General features: G+C 43.2%; 1 protein-coding gene across 1 annotated transcript in view; it reads left to right on the top strand.

The window, feature by feature from the left end:
* The first annotated feature begins 4,769 nt into the window (after window positions 1-4,769).
* Window positions 4,770-21,201, top strand: part of MSH2 (mutS homolog 2) — an 86,327-nt gene continuing 69,895 nt past the window's right edge. Inside the window, exons 1-2 of the mRNA XM_049870337.1 lie at window positions 4,770-5,080; window positions 19,044-19,198. Coding sequence (XP_049726294.1) covers window positions 4,870-5,080; window positions 19,044-19,198 — 366 coding nt within the window. The 5' untranslated portion in view covers window positions 4,770-4,869. The remainder of the gene's footprint in view (window positions 5,081-19,043; window positions 19,199-21,201) is intronic.

Raw genomic sequence — 21,201 nt, 5'->3', positions numbered from 1 at the left:
AAAGGGTGAATTTGTAGCTAAGAGGCGATAAATTAGTAACCAAGCACACTCTTCAACCCATTGCCCTCTAGTGCCTGTCCTATTTTTTCTGAAGTTGCTCTCTCTAGGGCCAACATTAACTAATTGCCAAATTCAGTGGCTCCCCATCTTCCCCTCAGTGTTCAACCATTTGATCTCTCCACAGCTTATCACCATGATGACTACCCAGTATGTTTTCTATGAGTTTTCTTCTTAGGCTTTACTGACATTAGCCTGTCCGGGTTGTTCTTATCTTCTGCTGACTCTGAAATATTGATGTTCTCACGATTTGTCCTTGCTTCTCTTTTTCCTCTGTTTTTCTTCCTGAAGGATTTCATCCATTCCTTGCCTTAGCTCCTTCTAAGCCTAGATGATAATACCAGCACCACCTTCATTTCTATCCTTCCTGAGTTATACACTAAACTGTTTGTTTCATTTAACTAGTCTTTAATAATCTTATCATCTTTCTTCACAAACCTATTTCATTTCTTGTATTCTCAGAATCAGTTTATGGCATCACCACGTACCAAGTCCCAGATTCCTTTCTCACCTCCATTTGTTAGTCACCAGCCCTGGGATTCTCCCTTAGAAATAAATACTCCTCTAGTCTGCTGTCTCTTACACATTTCACTGGTCTCGTTGCCACCAATCTATCCCTTTGCCAGTCCAAATCCCACATTACTCCCAGAATTATTTGCCTAAAGTTTATCACAGCACTCTTATTCAGTATAAAATCTACCCTCCACCACCAGAAAACCATATGAGACCTTTCACAGTCTGGTCGTGTAGTGGATGCTTTTTGCCTTTGGGCTCTTCAGCATCTCATTCCCTCTTCAATTTTGGGAGAATTTTCCATTGTGTGGGGGATTAGTGCTCCACCTCCTGAGAAAATTGCAGGGTGGAGATCCTCCCTCTGCTGTGAGCATCCAGGCACAGGCTCAGCCATCAGGCACCCCCACCTAGGACCTGGAATCTTGAGAGTGATGAAAAGATGTAAGAACAATCAAGACAATACTCTCAAGGATGATGGTGGAGTGAGTCCAATGGCAGACATAGGAGTGTTCCAGGGATGGCATCCCAGCCCTTGGGCTTCTATGGTGTGACCTAGCCGTGGTTGTTCTTCTGGCCTCCTTTGGTTCCTCCCCTCCTCTCCACTCCCATAGCCAATACTCTGATCCAGAACTTTGTCACTTGTCTGAATTAATGTAATTTCCAGCTTCCCCAATATCAAGCTCTCCCCACCTCAATCCTTTCTGTATATCACTCCCAGAACAAATAAAACCTAGTACAACCTACCTTAGTTCCTACAATACTCCAATGTATTAAATTTTGTTGTATTCAAGGAAATTTCCCTTCCCACTCCTCAAATGTTCCATTCCTCTGTACCTTCCTACTCTTGCTTATTCTCCTTCATTTGTCTGGAATAACCTCCAGTTAGTCAAGGCTAGGCTTAACATCGACTTCTTTCACAAATTTTCTTAACACTTCAGCTCAAGCTGATCTTCTACTTCTTTCAATATAGCACTTTTGGTAAATACAACACAATTTTAAACTCTTTTCCAGCATCCTAAAATCACGGCCCCTCCTCCACCAAAATTCCCACAGATCCTGCTTCCCCAACAAGCTACGATTCCGACCTCTCTTTTCCTTTCTTATCAAAATTCTTAAAGAGAATTAGCAAGCGCAGCTTTAAGTCACTTATCTCCAACTAAATCTTCCACCCGTAGAGGTTCTGCTCCCCACATCAACCAACTGAAACACTTTCCAAAAACTAATGATACCTTCAGATCCTTTGCTCATTTTTAACTGGGTTATTTATCTTTTTAATACAGTATTGGGCTGCAAGATTTCTTTATATATCTGGATACAAGCCCCTCATCAGATATATGATTTTCAAATATTTTTTTCAAAGAAGATACACAAATGCCCAAAAAGCATGTAAAAAGATGCTCAACATCACTAGTCATTTCATCGTTGTTAACTGTGCAGAGTCGACTCTGACATGGTGACCTTATATACAACAGAGCAAAGCTTTGCCAGGTCCTGTGTCATCCTCACAACCGCCAGCATGTTTGAGTCCATTATTGCAGCTACCGTGCCGTTCCATCTCACCTATGGTCTCCCATGGTCTTGTTGGCCCTCTACTTCACCAACCATGATATCCACCTCTAGCGACTGTTCTTTCTGATTACGTGTCCAAAGCAATGAGTTGAACAATGTTCTTTTCTGATCCCTAAGGTCTTCAGTGGCTAATTTTTAGAAGTAGATCACCAAGTCTTTCTGCCTAGTTTGTCTTGGTCTGGAATCTCTGCTGAAACCTGTCCAACATGGGTGACCCTGGTAGTATTTGACATACCAGTAGCATAGCTTTTAGCATCACAATAACACACAAAACACCACAGCACAACAAACTGATAGGCAGGTGGTAGCATTAGTCATTAGGGAAATGCAAATCAAAACCATAATGAGATACTGCTTCATACCTAGTAGAATGGCCGTAGCCAAAAAGACATCTCAGAGGCTGTAGCCCCCACTCTTTGAGAACCAGGCAGCTTCCCCTGCTCCTTCCAATGGTTCTGCTGATCTCTGAATTGCTCCAGGGATGGTCCTTTTCTTTTCTTGAAGGGCAATAGATATAGAGCTTCTTTGGCCTGTTTCCTGCCTGTAGAATTCCAAGAAGCAGACAACTTTCTTTTCTTTTGTCCTGTTCCTTTCCTCTTCAGCCTAAGCTGTTGGGTTTTCTGCTGTGGTAGTTGGTTCGCTCCATCAGTCATAGCCTTAATTAATCTCTTTAACAAAAGATTGAGTCACCAAGTCCTTGGTAAGCATTTCAGGGCATGTGTATAGGGTTGCTATGAGTCGGAATCGACTCGACAGCAGAGGGTTTTGTTTTGTTTTTTTGAGTTTTCCAAATCTTTAAGTTTTGTTTTTATTTTGCACAGTTCATTTTTAAGTCCATCTCTTTCCTCTTACATTTTACTATAAGCAGCAAGAGGAAACCATGTGTCCCCTTTAAGATCTGCTTAGAAATCTCCTCAGCCAAATATCCAAGTTCAACATGACAAGTTCTACCTTCCACCAAACATTTGAACAGAATTCAGACAAGTTCTTTGCCACTGCATAAAAGGCATCACCTTTCATCCATTGTTCAATGATATGTTCATCATTTCCTTTTAAAACCTCACCCGAAGCACATTCAGCATCCACATTTCTAGTGACAATCTGTCATTGGTGTCATATGTATTCCCTAAGACAATAGAGACTTTCTGTACAGCTCTCCTCACTTCCTTCTGACCCCTCAACAGAATCACCTTTAAAGTCCATAATTCTACCAATAGTCTCTTCAAGGCAATCTAGGCTTTTACTATTAGACACCTTAAAACTCTCCCAGCCTCTACCCACTACCCCATTTGAAAACCACTTCCACAGTTTAGGTACCTGTTACAGCAGCACCTCACTCCTGGCACCAAATTCTGCCTTAGTCATCTAGTGCTGCTATGATAGAAATACCATAAAAGGATGGCTTTAAGAAACAGTAATTTATTTTCTCAGAGTTTAGGAAGCTAGAAGTCCAAATTCAGAGTGGCATCTCTAGGGTAAGGCTTTCTCTCTTGAGTGTGGAGGAAGGTCCTTGTCAATTCAACTTCTGCTTCCTAGTTCCTTGGAGATCTCCATGTGTCTTGGCTTCTATCTTACTCCATCTCTCCTCTGCTAGGCTTGTTTAATCTTTTTTGTACCTCAAAAGAGATTGACTTAAGATACAAGATGCACAAACTCTGCCTCATTAACATAAGTAAGACAACCCATTTCGATTGGCAGCCAAGCACTTAACCATTGCACCACCAGGGCTCCTTCCAAAAATTCCAACCCATTAGATGTGAGTGAGGCCCAGGAATATGTTTGAAAAGCCCGTGGATTGGTTCTGCTGCTGGTTAGGTTTTGGGGCCACTCTCATTGGGGTGAGCCAAATAGGGAGAGAAATATCTTTTTTAACAGAGAATCCGCACCTCCTCCAGGTCTTTGCCCAAATTAAAAAAAATCAAGCTCCCTGCCCCTGCTGTTTTCCCTAAGCTTACCATTTAATTTACTTATGTTAATTGCGGGATCCATCAATTAAAATGAAAGCTGAACAAAGGAGGTTGTTTTTCTCTTTTTCTTTATTTGTGATTCTTAGAGCCTAGTTTGTTAGAGCCTAGAACAATCTGTTTGGCATATGGCACATAAAAAAAACGTTTTCGAATGAATGAGTCAATCTCTGAGTGGACGAAAAAGAGAGGCATTTGGTTAATAAAGAGCAGTAAGGCGACTGTGTTGAACAATGAACCGGTAATCTCGGTGTTGCAGTCTGCTTAAAAACAAAAAGTTTTTAAAAACGAAAAGGCAGTTGGGGCAACGCTTGAGTAGGAAACTTGTTAGCTTTTTTCTTGTTTTCAAGTTTCTTTCTGATTTCACTTCCATGCTGCCGGGCTCGTCAGCTTAAAGCCTGCCGGGAACATCCCACCTGGTCGCCTACCCTAGCCACCTTTCTACCTGCGTCCCACGCCCCTGCAGCCCAGAAAACCCGGAGGCTGAACTCTTTCAAGGATGCGCATCTGCCAGGGTAGGCGCGCGACCCACGCGCGAGCATGCGCAGTACACAGGGCCATCAGCGTGCGCGGGAAGCTGGGCTCAGGCCGATTATGATTGGCTGCGTGGGCGATTCCCACCCACCGAGACGCAGCGCTGGATGCTGATTGGGTATCTCCGCCGAGGCCGGACGCGGCTCGGAGGGCGAGGGAGGGGAAGCGGGAAAGAGCTGAGTGGGTGCGGGGTCGCTCGGTTTGCTCAGTCAGGCGGTGGCGAGGTCCCGAAATGGCGGTGCAGCCGAAGGAGACTCTGCAGCTGGAGAGCGTGGCCGAGGCCGGCTTCGTGCGCTTCTTCCAGGGCATGCCGGAGAAGCCGACCACCACGGTGCGCCTCTTCGACCGGGGCGACTTCTACACGGCGCACGGCGAGGACGCGCTGCTGGCCGCCCGGGAGGTGTTCAAGACCCAGGGGGTGGTCAAGTACCTGGGGCCGGCAGGTGAGGGCGGCCGCGGCGCGGCCGGGGTCGGGAGGGCCCGGGAGCCCCCGGGGCCGCGCGGAGCTTGCTGTGCCCCTCCCCCGGCTCGAGGGCGGCGAGCGGGGCGGGGACGTCGTTACCTGGCGGGGAACGCCGCTTTCTGCAGGACCGAGGAGGGCGCGACTCGTGCTCCTCGCTCAGCCTCAGCCCTGCAGCCTCTTCCTCCCCAGCAGCCTCACCTCTGAAATAGCAACTGACATCGAGGTTGGGGGCCGGGCGCTGTGCGAGGCATTTGAATACATTTGTTTCATTTTATTTTTTCCCGGCAGCTCGCTAGGTTTCTGCTTCGGCCCCGCCTTGTCCTGTAGATGTCATCAGTTCCAAACACCGCCGCAGAGACCGTTCCAGGAGTGAGATTTAGAATCGGGGACGGGGGCTTGGGAGACTGTGGCACCTACATAATATGGCCCACAGGACACTCCACGTGTGCCGGTGGTCCAGCTCAGGGACTTGTAATGGACCGCTCTTGAGAGGCTGTAGAGCGAAGTAGTCCCTTGCAAATGAGATGTTACTGAGAAAAGATGTTTCATTCATTAGATAGAAACTTACCGAGCGCTGCTGTGTCAGGCAGAGCCATGGACGCTGGAGGTACAAAGATGAAAAGGCAATTTCCCTGCCTTCACAGAGATCGTTCTGGTGAAGACCAAAAGCAGAAATACTTAAAATTCAAGGTGAAGTGTGAATGCAGGTGTGTTCCTAACAAGCTGTTGAGGCACAGAGTCAGGATTGCCACAGACTGGAGGCATGAGGGGAGGCTAAACTCCTCTTGGGTGTGGAAGGACTAGGAGTTTGCCAGGGAGAGGGGCTGAAACTAGGTAATTGGTATTGCTGGAGTGGGAAGTGATGGGTGAGGAGATTGGACCAGGTAGGTGGAGCCAAATGATGACTTCTTATGTTGTGCTGTGATGTTGGAATTTTGTGCACCAGGCAGTGAGAGGTCTGAAGAATTTTAAACAAAAGTGAGTGGTGTGTTGGATCATTTTGGCTGTCCTGTGGAGGATGGACTGAAGGGGATAGGACTAGAAGCATGGGGATCACTTGGAACCCCTGTGTGGTGCAGATGGTTAAGTGCTTGACTGCTAACCAAAAGGCTGGTGTTTCAGATCCACCCCATGGTACCTCGGAAGAAAAGCCTGGTGATCTACTTCCGAAAGGGTACAGCCTTGGAAACTACGGAGTGCAGTTCTCCTCTGCACACACGGGGTTGCCATGAGTCATAATCGACTCCAGGACAACTGGTTTGGGTTTTTTGGTTTATGGGGACAACAGAAGACCAGCCAGGTGTCTTCATACTTGATGATGGTTTCAATTGCTTTCCAGCTTAAAGGTGATTCCTGTTATTCAAGGCTATTGCACATGGCTCTCTTGTATTACGCAGTTTAGAATAGCTTAAACATTTAAAATGCTGTAAAAAGTTTTAAACTTACGTGTTTGTATAATTTAGATTACTGATTTTTCTAAGCATCTATTAATCTTAATAGTTTAATTTTTATGTTTAATTTGAATGTGAAAGGAATAATGGATGCTAAGTATTAAATCTGTTCATTGAGGAGGAAATTTAATATAAATATCAAAGAGCCTTTTTTATATTGAAGCATAGTTTTGTCTTGTTTTTAAACATACAGTGCTCCTTTTGTGGCCCTCAAAGATTAAAATGTAGGTGTTAACCAGGGACGTTTGTAAGAATAGAGTAACATAGACAGTCACCTCACCTTAATCATACTGATGATAGTGTGGTTAAAACAAAACAAAATCCGAAACCCATTGCTATCGAGTTGATTCCAACTCATAGTGACCCTATAGGACAGAGTAGAACTGCCCCATAGCGTTTCCAAGGAGCGTCTGGTGGATTCGAACTGCTGACCTTTTGGTTAGCAGCCATAGCACTTAACCACTACTATGCCACAAGGGTCTCCACTGTGGTTAAAGGTGAATTTAACTTTTCAAAGAGGTAAATGTGAGTCATTCCCAGGGCTCTATTTCTGATAGTAGGGATTTATGTTAAAGACATGTTTTCTATAAAAGATTGATTGGCCTAATGTTTATTAGGATAGGATAATAACAGTTACAAAAAGTTGGGTAGGTGGGTAATTTGTGATTAGAAATTGGTCAAAACAACTGAAAAAGCGAAGGACTCAAAAACACATGTGTACCATGATTCCCAAAGCCTAGTATCTGCTTGCGTTGTGATTTTAACCATTGAAGGGAACACGTAACTAAGGATTTCATAAGGATTTCATAATGTACGTTGGCGCAAGCATCTCAACACACTTTCTTGGGAGGAATTTTTCTTCATTTTAATATTATGCATCGTGGGTTAAAAAAAAAAATCCCGTTGCGTCGAGTCGGTTCGATTCCAACTTGTAGTGACCCTGTAGGAGAGGCTAGAACTGCCCCATAGGGTTTCCACGGAGCGGCTGGTGGATTCAAACTGCTGTTCCCACGGAGCGGCTGGTGGATTCAAACTGCTGACCTTTTGGTTGGCAGCTAAAATTCTTAACCAGTGTGCTGCCAGGGCTCCATTATGAGTAAAGGGGTTAACAAAACCTTTTCCTCTGCTCCTCTGTTCTCCTGGGAACCCGATACATTAAGAATGTTCACCATGTTTCTAGGTAACTTGACTTACTGCAACAACGCCCTCAGGAGGTTAAATTACTAAAGTACTTGTCGGAACTATAAAGGGACTGTGAAACGCTGGTGGGAACCCCATCCTATGCTTCGTGTTCCCTGAGTGCAGTGTCTCTAATGGCTGGCACATTCCTTATGGGGACCCTGGAAGCCATGCCTAGAGATACTGGCTCCTGTGGGGCATGAGGCTTTTAAGCCAAGGTGGCCTCCTGCACCACTGGTGTGAATTTTGTTCCTTGCACCTGAACTGTCCAGGAGACGAGGGCTGTGTGGACTCCTGCCAGGAGGAATGTGTCATGCTGCCCAGCTGGCAAGCTCTGATTCTTGTCCTCTGTCCTTTTGAGTGGAGGGATGCTGCCAGTGGCCCATGGATCTTCTGAGTCTGAATGTGAACTTGGACCTGGGGGGACATTGGCATGTATTTACTAGTTTTATGGTGTTAAGCTCTTCATTTCGTGGAACGATGGTTGTAGTATATGGTGATTTTTAGAAACTTCCTTACCTGGCAAATGACGATGTTGGCAGTCCTGGTTTGGTGTCTGATTTTCGTTTTGTTTTTGAAATGCTGTAGTTCTATGAAATCCAAATCCTGAGAACTATTGTTATTATACAGAGAGCTCTGGATTTGAATTGAAAACAGGTATAGCTTATAAAAATTACCGAGTTGGCAAGGGTATGGTAAGATGATATCCTACTATACTGTTGGAAAGGTTACTGATTTTCTGGAAAGCAATTTGGTAGTACGTCTTCATCTTTGAAAATCTTTATAACTATGTGAAGAATTCCTACCAATCTTTACAAAGAAAATACCAGCAGAAGACTTTGCAGAAGATGGAGAAACGTTTAATAAATACAAAAAGGTCTTCAGCTTAGTCACCAGGTAAATGCAAATTAAAACCACAGACCGATACCACTTCACCACCACGATGGCTAAAATGTAAAACCTATAGAAGATACCAAGGGTTAGCAAGGGTGTGGAGCACCTGGGACCCCCAAACGCAGCTGGTGGGAGCACAGGCTGGTACAGATGCTTTGGTCAGCTGTTCGGCAGCATCTAGTAAAGCTGGATTTATGACCCCGCGGTTCTATTTAGAAGTGAAATAACCAGAGGTATACACCCGACAGAAGTGCATGTGTACACATAAGTACTGCGTACATACGTAAATATGTATATGTACATAAAACCAGAAAACCTGTTGCTGTCGAGTGGACTCGGACTCATAGCAACCCTATATGACAGAATAGAACTGCCCCATAGGGTTTCCAAGGAGTGGCTGGTGGTTTCAAACTGCCAACCTTCTGGTTAGCAGCCGAGCCCTTAACCACCGCACCACCAGGGCTGTACACACACACACACACACACACACACACACACACCCTCTCCCAGTGAAAGCAAGATTCTGTGTAAGGCGGAAACCTGTCAGAGAAGGAAAAGTCAAATATCTTCTGCTAAAACAAAGGATGGAAAAGTGATACGACCTCTCCCTGTCAAAGGCGGAAAACCTGTGAGACCTGGAAAAACAAGGCAGCTCCGTAGACTTCGGCTCTCACAGGTTTCACTCTGTGTGTGTGTGTGTGCCCAAAAGACATGCACAAGAATATTCATAGCAACCCTATGCATAATAGCCCTAAATTGGAAACTACCCGAATGAATGCCATTCAGCAGTAGAATGGATAAGTAAATTGTGGTTTATTCATGCAGTTGAATACACTACGGCAATGAGAATGAACACCACAAAAAAAAAAAAATAGGGATGAGTATCACAGAAATTATGTTGAGTGAAAAAGGAGCCAGGCATAAACAGGCATTGTTGGATGTCATTTGTAGAAAGTACAAAAAAGGAAGAAAACAAATGTTATCATAGTATGCCAGTAAAAGTCAGTATAGTGGCACCTTTGCTGGGGAGGGGGCACAGGACGAGGGGTGTCTTCTGGGATGCGGGTTTCAAGAGTGGGTACAGCCTGAGAACTCACCGGGCTAGACATGATACCTGCACTTCGTTCTTTGTATATTGTTCTTCAGTAGAAAGCTGCTCAGAACCCTGTAATGGGGAGTTTCACATCTAGGAATTGATCCTCAGGAAACAGCTATGTGGACAGATACACACTCAGAAATGTTTGTCATATCATTTATGATATAATTGCTTACCCACAGTCTAAGTGAACAGAGGGGAACGGCTGTGTAAAGTCAGGGCGCCAACACCTAAATCCCTCCGCATCTCTTCTGCGAGAGGCTGACCATACGACTTCTCCTGCAGCCTTCGGTTCAACTCATCTCTGCCCCGGAGTTCTCTCCCTGCTCTTGTGTTTTGTTTTCGTTTTTAATTTTCTAAACTTGTAGAAGCCTTTTTTAAAAGATAAAAACAATTTTAATGACACATTAAGTAACATTAATTTGTGATAAAGTTTACCATTCAGTATAACATAACTTTGAGTCCTTTGTACCGTATATCTCATTAATGTTGTCGGTGAGGAGAATTCTTGATAAGGAGAAACATGAATATGGGTTGTAACTGAGAGAAATAACCTTTTGGACCATTCTTTTCCTCCAAATCACGTATTTTAACCTTTGCAGGCATGTCTTTACGGTTCTGAAAGTTGATGTGAACCCACGTGGGTGCGCTCGCTAGGACAGCATGTCTCCAGGACTGTGCCACGCGTAGCAGTGACATAAGACAGGTGATCAGTTTAAAACAGTTTGCGAAGGAAATTCAAGCGTGGAGGACACAGGATTCGACAAAGCGCAGTTGCTTTTACGCAGCAGCACATCTCGGCGACTTTAATCTGCTAATGTGTGTTTTCTTGTTTTTGTCATGCAGACATGCTTTATTTTGACTGCATAAAGTTTAGACATGTTTAAACTGCAGAGAATATCACGAACAACCTGACAACATTAAAAAAAACAGGAGAAAAGATAACCTGCTGCCAAATGTTCAGCTGGGGGTGTGGTCGTGATTGATTTAATTTTTTGGTTTTTTGTTGTGTTTTAAAGCAATCAGCATGTGTTGAGGAAGATACTTTAAAAAGCCAAACCCATTGCTTTGTCCTCAATTCCAACTCATGGTTACTCTATAGGACAGAGTAGAATTGCCCCATAGGGTTTCCAGGGAGCAGCTGGTGGATGCGAACTGCTGACCTTTTGGTTAGCAGCGGAGCTCTTAACCACTGGGCCACCAGGGCTCGAGATTTCCTCCTAGCGTATAGAAGTGGTCTTTAATGTTTTAAATGTCTCTACCTGGTCATGTCAAACTTAAAATATGGTTTAAGTAATAGTAAACTGATAAAACTCAATACCGATACGATCTAATTCTAGAATTCCAATGAAGTGGAAATATACGTAAGAATGATATTAAAATGATATTGTAGAAACACTCTCTCAGGGATCGTACTTCTATAAAACGTCAGTCAGGGCAAATGCAGCATCAGTAAAGCAAGCAACAGGAGTTAGCCTGAGAAGACATCGGTCAGAACTCATTTAAAGGAAGAAAACAGATCAGATCTCCTGCTGTGCTTGGTCGTAGATGCTCAGGGGCTGGCTGCTGTAAATCTGAATCGACCTGCACTTGACCAGAATCCCTGCATCCTCACAGCTCGCCCCTCTCGCTCCCCTGGCACCTAATGATGTTCTTTTGGGCCAGTGCCCTGGGCTGCATGTGAAGTAGCAGGCGCAAAGGGGCCATTTGGAAAAATCTGCATTTCAAACTCTAATTCTGCCAGTTTTTGCCTGTTGTGACCCCCTTTCCGTACTTAGATTGTTGAGCCTTCTGTTGGTCTACACGACTGCCAGCTAGCTTTCTTGAGCTGTTTTCTCACGGGAGCTCATCCACCTTTGACTGAAGGAAATGGTGCATTCTGGTTGTTTCTCCAGGTCTTCAGTCATCTTGGCTTGGTCTTTTCCCCTTAAAGTACATCAGCTTCTTATTGTGAAAACAGTCAAAGCAGCACAAACCAAAATTTCCAAGGGAACCTCAAACAGACTTGAGCCTTGCATCCATAATTCAGACTGCACCATTGGAGCACTGTACAGCTGCCACGGGACTAGCTGGAAAGACGTTCTCCTGGCCCTTAGCAGGCCCTCTGTGGCCCCAAAGGGCACCTCAGCTCCTCCCCTGACCAGTAGCTTGTGGGCTACAGCTGCCTTCCTGGAGCCCTGCCAGTGTTCTAGCTCTAACCCAAACAAGTGCCTGGTAACCAGGACTGAGCCATCAGTGGGCTGAGGGTGGGGAAGCCAGGCTTAAAAAACCACTCTCTCACTTTGCTGCGCTTGCTGTGTAAATAGAAAGGATTATAATTCGTACAGTCCATGGGGAAATGGAAAATGCCATGACCACCTGGCCCCACAGGAAACCCAGGAGATCCATGCCGTAACCAAACCTAGAGCACTGAGAGCGAATGCACCTGGGTTCCAGTCCTGGCTCTGCCTCTTCCGTAGCTTCGTGACATGAGGCTTCACAGCTATAACGAATATTTGAGGAAAGCAATGCATAAGTTACCTTCCTAAAGAGTGTCCTATTTATGCCTGACATCTTATGAGGTTGACAGTTCTCAGGTTGTTAAATCTCTTTTAATGGATACGCCTAAGCTTGTTGTTGCTAGGTGCTCTCGAGTCAGTTCCAACTCGGTAGTGACCCTGTGTACAACAGAACAAAACGCTGCCCTGATGACCACAGGGGTGCTGCAAGGAATCAGCTGGGGGTCTTTTTTCAGACTGCATTTACCTCTTCACCCCACCCACTCTTCAAGAAATCTCTGCAGTTGCGAGCCATTGTTCTTGTTGAATGCCTAAAGGAAAAGGCTAAGAACATTGCTGAGGGTTGTTGTGTGCCTTTGACTCGTAGTGACCTTGACCTTACAAAAAGCTGCCGGGTCCTGCATCATCGTCACAATCCTTGCTACATTTGAGCCCATTTTTGCAGCCACCGTGTCAAAAGAGGGCCCTCCTTTTTTTCACTGACCCTCTTACCAAGCACGATCTCCTTCTCCAGAGGATGGTCCCTCCTGTCCAAAGTACACGAGACGAAGTCTCGCCATCCTTGCTTCTAAGGAGCGTTCTGGCTGTACTTCCAAGACAGATTTGCTCATTCTTCTTGCCGTCCGTGGTATATTCCATATTCTTCACTGAAGAATGCATCAGTTCTTCGGTCTTCCTTATTCGTTGTCCACTTTTCACATGCATATGAGGTGTTTGGAAATACCATGACTTGGGTCAGGTGCACCTTAGTCCTCAAAATGACATCTTTGCTTTTTAAAACAGGTCTTTTGCAGCAGATTTGCCCAAGGCAATGTGTCGTTTGATTTCTTGACTGGTGTTTCCATGGGTGTTGTTTGTGGATCAAAGTAAAATGAAATCCTTGACAACGTCAGTCTTTTCTCTGTTTATCATGTTGCTTATTGGTCCAGTTGTGAGGATTTTGGATACTTCAGTGTAAAACACCACCCAGGACCAGACAGATAAGGAGTGGAAGGGCATGTGGTTCCAGGAAAGCTAGTTCATCCAGACATAAGCATTCAAATTGAAAGACTTTAAAAACTCCGCGTTGGCCAAATAATTCTGCTGGCACATCCATTGGAACTCTGGTTTAAGAGCAGCTCCAAAATTAGACCAATATTTTCTCTTCCCAGAATTGTTTTTGCTGACTTGGACTTTTCATTTTGCCAGCTAAATAGAGGGATGATATGAAAAATACTGTTTTTAAAACTCATTGCTGTATTTTCTGGAAGTTGCCGAAGATGTTCATAATTGCATTTGTGAGTATATCTGGAAGAAATTTATATCTGCTCGTGTGCTACTGACTCTGCTTCAGTGCTCTCTCCTTGAGCAAAAAAAAAAGTTTCATCATCTGCATAGTGTGACTCACGTGGAATTCAACCAGATGTGCTGGGATGAGGGGGTGACCAATTGTTCTGGTTTGCCTGGGACTGAGAGGCTTTCTGGGATCAGGACTTTCAGGCTCAAAACTGGAATTGTTGTTAGGTGCCGTTGAGTTGGTTCCAACTCATAGTGACCTTATGCGCAACAGAACGAAACACTGCCCGGTCCTATGCCATCCTCAAAATTGTTGCTATCCTTGAGTGCATTGTTTCAGCCACTGTGTCAATCCATCTACTTGAGGATCTTCCTTTTTCACTGACCCTCTATTTTACCAAGCCTGATGTCCTTCTCCAGGGACTGATCCCTTCTGATAACGTGTCCAAAGTATGTGGGACACAGTCTCGCCATCCTTGCTTCCAAGGAGCATTCTGGTTGTACTTCTTCCAAGACAGATTTGTTCATTCTTTTGGCAGTCCATGGTATATTCAATATTCTTTGCCAATACCACAATTCAAAGGTGTCAATTCTTCTTTGGTCTTCCTTATTCATTGTCCAGCTTTCACGTGCATATAAGGTGATTGAAAACGGCGAGAGGCTTGGATAAGGCGCATCTTAGTCCTCAAGGTGGCATCTTTGCTTTTTTAACACTTGAAAGAGATCTCCTGCAGCCGATTTGCCCAATGCAATGCGTTTTTTGATTTCTTGACTGCTGCTTCCATGGGTGTTGATTGTGAATCCAAGTCAAATGAAATCCTTGACAACCTCAGTCTTTTCTCTGTTTATCATGATGTTGGTAATTGGTCCACTTGTGAGAATTTGTGTTTTCTTCATGTTGAGGCGTAATCCATACTGAAGACTATGGTCTTCATTACTAAGTGCTTTAAGTCCTCCTCACTTTCAACAAGCAAGGTTGTGTCATCTGCATATCGCAGGTTGTTAATGAGTCTTCCTCCGATCCTGATGCCCCGTTCTTCTTCATATAGTCCAGCTTCTCGGATTTTTTGCTCAGCATACAGATTAAGTAGGTATGGTAAAAGGATATAAGTCTGATGCACACCTTTCCTGACTTTAAACCACGCAGTATCTGTCCCTTTGTTCTGTTCGAATGACTGCCTCTTGATCCATGTGCAGATTTCTCATGAGCACAATTAAGTGTTCCGGAATTCCCATTATCCACAATGTTATCCGTAATTTGTTATGATCCACACAGTTGAATGCCTTAAGATAGTCAGTAAAACACAGGTAAACATCTTTCTGGTATTTTCTGCTTTCAGCCAGGATCCATCTGACATGAGCGATGAAAGCCCTAGTTCACATCTTATTCTAAATCCGGCTTGAATTTCTGGCAGTTCCCCGTTGATACACTGCTGCAGCTGCTTTTGAATGATATTCCGCAAAATTTTGCTTACATGTGATATTAATGATATTGTTTGATAATTTCTGCATTTGGTTGGATCGCCTTTCTTGGGAATAGGCATAAATATGGATCTCTTCCAATCAGTTGGCCAGGTAGCTAGCTGTTTTCCATATTTCTTGGCACCTCTGGTGCTGCATCCGTTTGTTGAAACGTCTCAACTGGTATTTCGTCAGTTCCCAGAGCCTTGTTTTTTTTGCCAATGCCGTCAGTGCAGCTTGGACTTCTTCCTTCAGTACCATTGGTTCCTGATCATATATTACTTCCTGAAATGGTTGAATGTGGACCAGTTCTTTTTGGTATGGTGACTCTGTGTATTTCTTCCATCTGAAATAGTCTTGGGCAAACTGGGATGAGTTGGTTGCCTCATGTGCCTGGTAGAAATGGGAAATAATTTAACTGGTGGTTGCCATTCCTCCATGAGGTTTTGATCTGGGGTGTTAACTGGGAGACGTAGATCTGTTCTAGCCTGGATAGGCCTTGTTCTTCCTGTTAGTTGCCATTGAGTTCCTGTGTATTTCTCTGAGAATGGATGAGGGCTCCCTGAATGAGATCCTAGAGTAAACAATTTTCATTCAACTTTCTTTCCAAATGCAAGTTCAGGAGACAACAGCTTATTCAACTCTGTAAGAAAATGTGGTGTGTTGAATTCAGAGTTGAAAAGTGGCCTAAATATAAAGTGTTTTGATAAAGATTTGAATTATATTTAAAAAATTGGGAGATTTCATGTAAAAATTCAGGTTTTGAATTTCTTGTGAAAAATCTGCACAGTTGGAGAACTCTGGGCAAAACTGTTCCTGCAGTTCAGCAGTGGGCAGACGCTGAGGAGTGAGTCCAGATTCCTCCTTCACCCCGTGTGTGTGTTTGTCGCCCTTCCACAGTGTTCATCTTTGTGTGTGGCCTCTCTTGTATCCATTTATTTGTCACCTGTCACCTTTGCTGTTTTTCTTACCTTTGACATCTTTTGGCTCATTTGTTACCTCCCGGGCTCCCATAGCTATTTCAGTTTGCCAGTCCTGTATTAGACCATAAGGAGTCTTCTAGGGAATAGCTTCAAGAGGCAAGTTTTGAGCCATTTTTCTGGCATCTTGAATACTTGATGGAGGCATTTTTATTTAATTCTCTGCGACCGAGGGAGTCCTGTTTAGTACGTATACCTAATTAACTGATACTGGAAGTATCAGCTGTGTCCCAAATACTGTAGAAAAGGAATTTTATGCTGTTTAATTTTTACTCATTTGTATTTGATATCTGTACTTGGCATGATCGATTGTTAAATTTAGGTTAAATCTTTCATAAGATCCAGAAATTGTCAGAATAATCAACAAGTATATTTTATATTACCTTTAAGTGAATGTATATTAGCTGCGTTATATCAGGCAGCCCTGGTTGCACAGTGGTTAAGGGCTCGGCTCCTAAACAAAAAGTCGGCAGTTCGAATCCACCAGCTGCTCCTTGGAAATCCTGTGGGGCAGTTCTACTCTGTCCTATAGGGTCTTGATGAGTCAGAATTGACAGCAACGGGTTTGGTTTTTGGGAGCCCTGGTGGTGTAGTGGTTAAGAGCTTGCCTGTTAACCAAAAGGTTATTATATTAAAATTGAGTTTTTATTCCATTTGATGGTGTGGATGATTTCATTTCTTTTGTAAAGAAATTGGTATTTGCAAGCCGACTAATCTGAGACACTTTTTTTTTTTTTTTAATAATTTTTATTGAGCTTTAAGGGAACGTTTACAAATCAAGTCAGTCTGTCACATATAAGCTTACATACACCTTACTCCATACTCCCACTTACTCCCCCCCTAATGAGTCAGCCCTTCCAGTTTATCCTTTCGTGACAATTTTGCCAGTTTCTAACCCACTCTACCCTCCCATCTCCCCCCAGACAGGAGATGCCAACACAGTCTCAAGTGTCCACCTGATACAAGTAGGTCACTCTTCATCAGCATCTCTCTCCTGCCCATTGTCCAGTCCCTTCCATGTCTGATGAGTTGTCTTCGGGAATGGTTCCTGTCCTGGGCCAACAGAAGGTCTGGGGACCATGACCGCCGGGATTCCTCCAGCTGAGACACTTTTTTAAATCTAAGATTGGGTTTCTCAACCTGGCCACTATTAACATTTTGTACTGGATAGTTCTTTGTTGTGAGGGGCTGTCTTGTGCATGTTTAATGGCATCCCTGCCTCTACCCACTAACCCCTTGCCATCAAGTCGATTCCAACTTATAGCAACCCTATAGGACAGAGTAGAACTGCCCTATAGGGTTTCCAAGGAGTGGCTGGTGGATTTGAACCATCAACCTTTTGGTTAGCAGCTGAGTCCTTAACCACTGCACCACCGCTAGGTTTCATGAATACTCCCTTGCTCCCCAGTTGGACAACCAAAAATGTCTTCAGATATTGTCCCATGTCCCCTGTTGTTGTTAGGTGCCATCAAGTGGATTTCGACTCATGGTGATGCCATGTGACAGAGTGGAACTGCTCCATAGGGTTTTCTTAGCTGCAATTTTTATGGAAGCACATTGCCAGGACTTTGTCCCATGGGGCAGCTGGGTGGGTTTAAACTGCCAAGCTTTTGGTTGGTAGCCAAGTGCTTAACCATTGTGCCACCAGGACTCCTTAAATGTCCCCTATGGGGGTAAAACTGCCCCAGTTGAGAACTGGTGATCTAAGACAAAAACCAGAAAGCTTGAAAATGCTTTGTGTTGACTGGGTAGGGGGAATAGAGGCACTCATACTTTTTGAATGGTAGTGTGATTTGCCACAGCCAGTCCAGGGGGACAGTCTCCCATTGTTTATCAAAATCGTACATATCTTTTGATGAAATCCAGCTTCAGGGCTTTATGTTACGGTTATACTTGAACGTTTGGAGAAAGAAGCACGTGCGTTCAACAGCATTCATGCAGCATCGTTTTAATAACAAAAAACTGGAAATAATCTGCATGTCCATCTGTAAGAGACTACTTAAGCTGTAGAACATCCTTATGGTCTTTGGAATTACCGCTGTAAACAAGAAGCTGATCATGTACTGACGAAACAACTCCAAGGTATATTCAAGTTAAAAAAATAAAATGAAACGCAAGGCACAGAGTAATATGTGTAGTATACAACCATTTATATTAAAAAAAAAAAAAGAGTGCTTTGTATTTGTGTGTGCGTAGACTGTGTTTGGAAATACGTTCTATAAGTGTAACACTGTGGTGTAGACCAGACGCCTGGGGCAGTGGTGAGAGGGATAGTTCTTGTGACAGCTTTTTAACTATTTGAATATACTACCAGAACATTTTGCAATGACCAACCCCTGTGCTGTCGAGTCAGTTCCAGCTCATAATGACTAGTCATTCATTTTTATAGATTGTTTTTAGGGAGGAAAAAAAAAACCTGTTAAACTGTTGGCACCGAGTCGATTCTGATTCATAGTGACCCCATAGGACAGAGTAGAACTGCCCCGTATAGCTTCCAGGGAGCGCCTGGTGGATTTGAACTGCCAGCCTCTTGGTTAGCAGCTGTAGCACTTAACTTCTATGCTACCAGGGTTTCCTGTTTTTAAAAAAAGTTAAATTATGTTGTCTACAATTATATGATTTTTATTCAGACTGGTGAAAAATAAATTATAAGAAAGCATAAGGTTAGGTGTATATGTATTTACTCATTCTTTTTTGTTATTACATGGCTGTTGTAAGCTTTTTATCCCTAAAAGTAGGAGCATAAAATGAGAAGGGTTAACACCATGATTAAGTATAGATCCACTGACAAAAATAGTAGTTCCTAATAAATGCCTCTTTTCTAACATGTTTGTTCCTTTAGTAATTTATATTTCTGACATATCTTCCTGAGAATGTCTGATGTTGCTGTGTGGGCTTCAGAGAGCCGGGGGGCCCCTGTCGATTCACCATTTTATACCCTTCTCCTACCATAGTCCCTGGGATGCGGTAGCTGTTCAATAAAGAATTTGTTGAATAAATGAATTACTGAGAAAACAATGTAGTTTGGGGACACATTGGGTTAGGTGCTTTAACAGTTATCACTTCAAATCCTCAAATTCATAACACATGTTTTTTTTTCCCCCTTTAGGAGCAAAGACTCTGGAGAGTGTTGTTCTTAGTAAAATGAATTTTGAGTCTTTTGTAAAAGGTCTTCTTCTAGTCCGTCAGTATAGAGTTGAAGTTTACAAGAATAAAGCTGGAAATAAGGCCTCCAAGGAGAATGATTGGTATTTGGCATTTAAGGTAATTATCTTCCTTTTTAATTGACTTATTTTTAAAGATTAGGAAAAACTAAAAATGTGAGAGAATTGTTTGTTTTAAAATTTTAACCAGGTTGCAATAACGAAATGCTTTTAGAAACTTTAGCATTCTTTAGCACGTGACTTAAAAAAAAAGTTAAGTTTAGTAGCAGTTCAAGAATTCTGTAGATCCTCATTTTAAGGTGAATTTGAAATTTTGAATACTCTGAGCTTTGAATACTCTGAGTCATAACTACAGATAATAGCCTGGACATGAAGTTGAATACCGGCATTAAACAGGAATTTGATTTTAACTGTATTGCAAGTACCTCATTTATACACATTTGTAATATGTTTGTATCTTTGTACATGCCTTTCTCTTCTTTCAGATTATAAATTTTTTAAAAAACTAGGACATTGTTTACTGGTGATCATATTCACCTGATTCAATTCAATGGACTACTGTGGCTATCAGCCTGTCACACCTCACTCTTAAGTCATACCAGATTTCTTCAAGATGGAATTCTTTTTAACGCTCACTTTCTCGGTCAGGGGAAAAATCTTAAAATATCTTTACCAGGTTAAAATTATGATCCCTTCATTCTGACATTTTAAGATGTTCAAGTCTAAAACTTAAAACACTGATTTGTCCTTCCTTTTGTTAGTGCACTGATTCTATTGTGAAGTGTTAAGGATATTTGAAATAGTCGATCTCTGTGATTGATTTCTTTCCTGTGTTCTCAGTAGTATGCCCAGAGCAGGAAAGGACCATAACACCATCTCTTTCAGAGATAACCAGTCGTGTCATTTTCAAGGATTCTTGCATTTCCCTTAACTCGATTTTATTAGCTCTCGGGTGGCTTTCAGAGCTTTTTTAAAGGTGTGCCTCATAATCTGCGCATGCAAATCCAAAGCACATGTGGGAGAATACAGCATTCGTGTTCATGGTTGAATCAGTGTATTTTCACTTGCATACAGGTTATCACTGTTTTTCCATTTCAAATTTTGATCAAATTTTGATCAGCAGTCCATAGCAGTTGGGGGTTCATGATCTTATTATGAAAAGATAGATGATTATCATGATTCTGCTGCTGAAAACATTCAACACTGTGGATGGCTACCAGTTGCTTACATGGCCATCAGCGTGCTCAGTGGGAAAGCTGCCCAAGTCCTGTGACTGTCCTATGTTCAAAGCTTGGTCTTTCAGATGCCCCAGGAATGACTGGTGACTAACAGTAACCTATCAGCTTCTGATGATCAGACTGGAGTATATAGTGTTACCCACGTCCAGCCGAAAGCAAAGAAACTTTACCTTTTAGTTAGCTTGTTTAATCTTAAAGAGTAAATTTCTAAGCTTTTTCAAATATTGAAAATAAGTCAAGGACTCTTGATTTGGGAATGACTGGTTTAGAACAATCTGTGCATTCTACACCGAAGTATATTGATTTAGAGAAGCGACTTTCCAAGGTCAATACTTAAGGTAATAATACTGCTCTCCTATGTGGTATAGTGGAGCCTTGGGGTCGCAGTGGTTTTAAACACTCGGCTGCTAACCAAAAGATATGTGGTTTGAACTCACCAGCCACTCCACAGGAGAAAGATGTGGCAGTCTGCTTCCATAAAGATTTATAGCCTTCGAAACCCTATTGGGCAGTTCTATGAGTTGGAATCAACTCAGTGGCAATGGATTTGGTTTGGTGTTTGGCTATGTGCTATGGCTACTTCAGTGAAAATACTGACGTATGCAACTGTCTTAGTTACCTAGTGCTGCCGTGACAGAAATACCACAAGTGGATGGCTGTAACAAAGAATAATTAATTTTCTCACAGCGTAATAGGTTACAAGTCCAAATTCAGGGTATCGGCTCCAGGGAAAGGCTTTCTCTCTCTATCGGCTCTGGAGGAAGGTCCTTGTCTTCAATCTTCCCCTGGTCGAGGAGCTTCTCAGGTGCAGGGATCCCGCGTCCAAAGGATGCACCCTGCTCCTGGTGCTGCTTTCTTGGTGGTA

Source organism: Elephas maximus, chromosome 26, assembly GCF_024166365.1.
Source record: "Elephas maximus indicus isolate mEleMax1 chromosome 26, mEleMax1 primary haplotype, whole genome shotgun sequence".
Lineage (NCBI taxonomy): Eukaryota > Metazoa > Chordata > Mammalia > Proboscidea > Elephantidae > Elephas > Elephas maximus.
The sequence above is the reverse complement of the archived record's forward strand: the minus strand, read 5'-3'. Positions and strand labels throughout refer to the sequence as shown.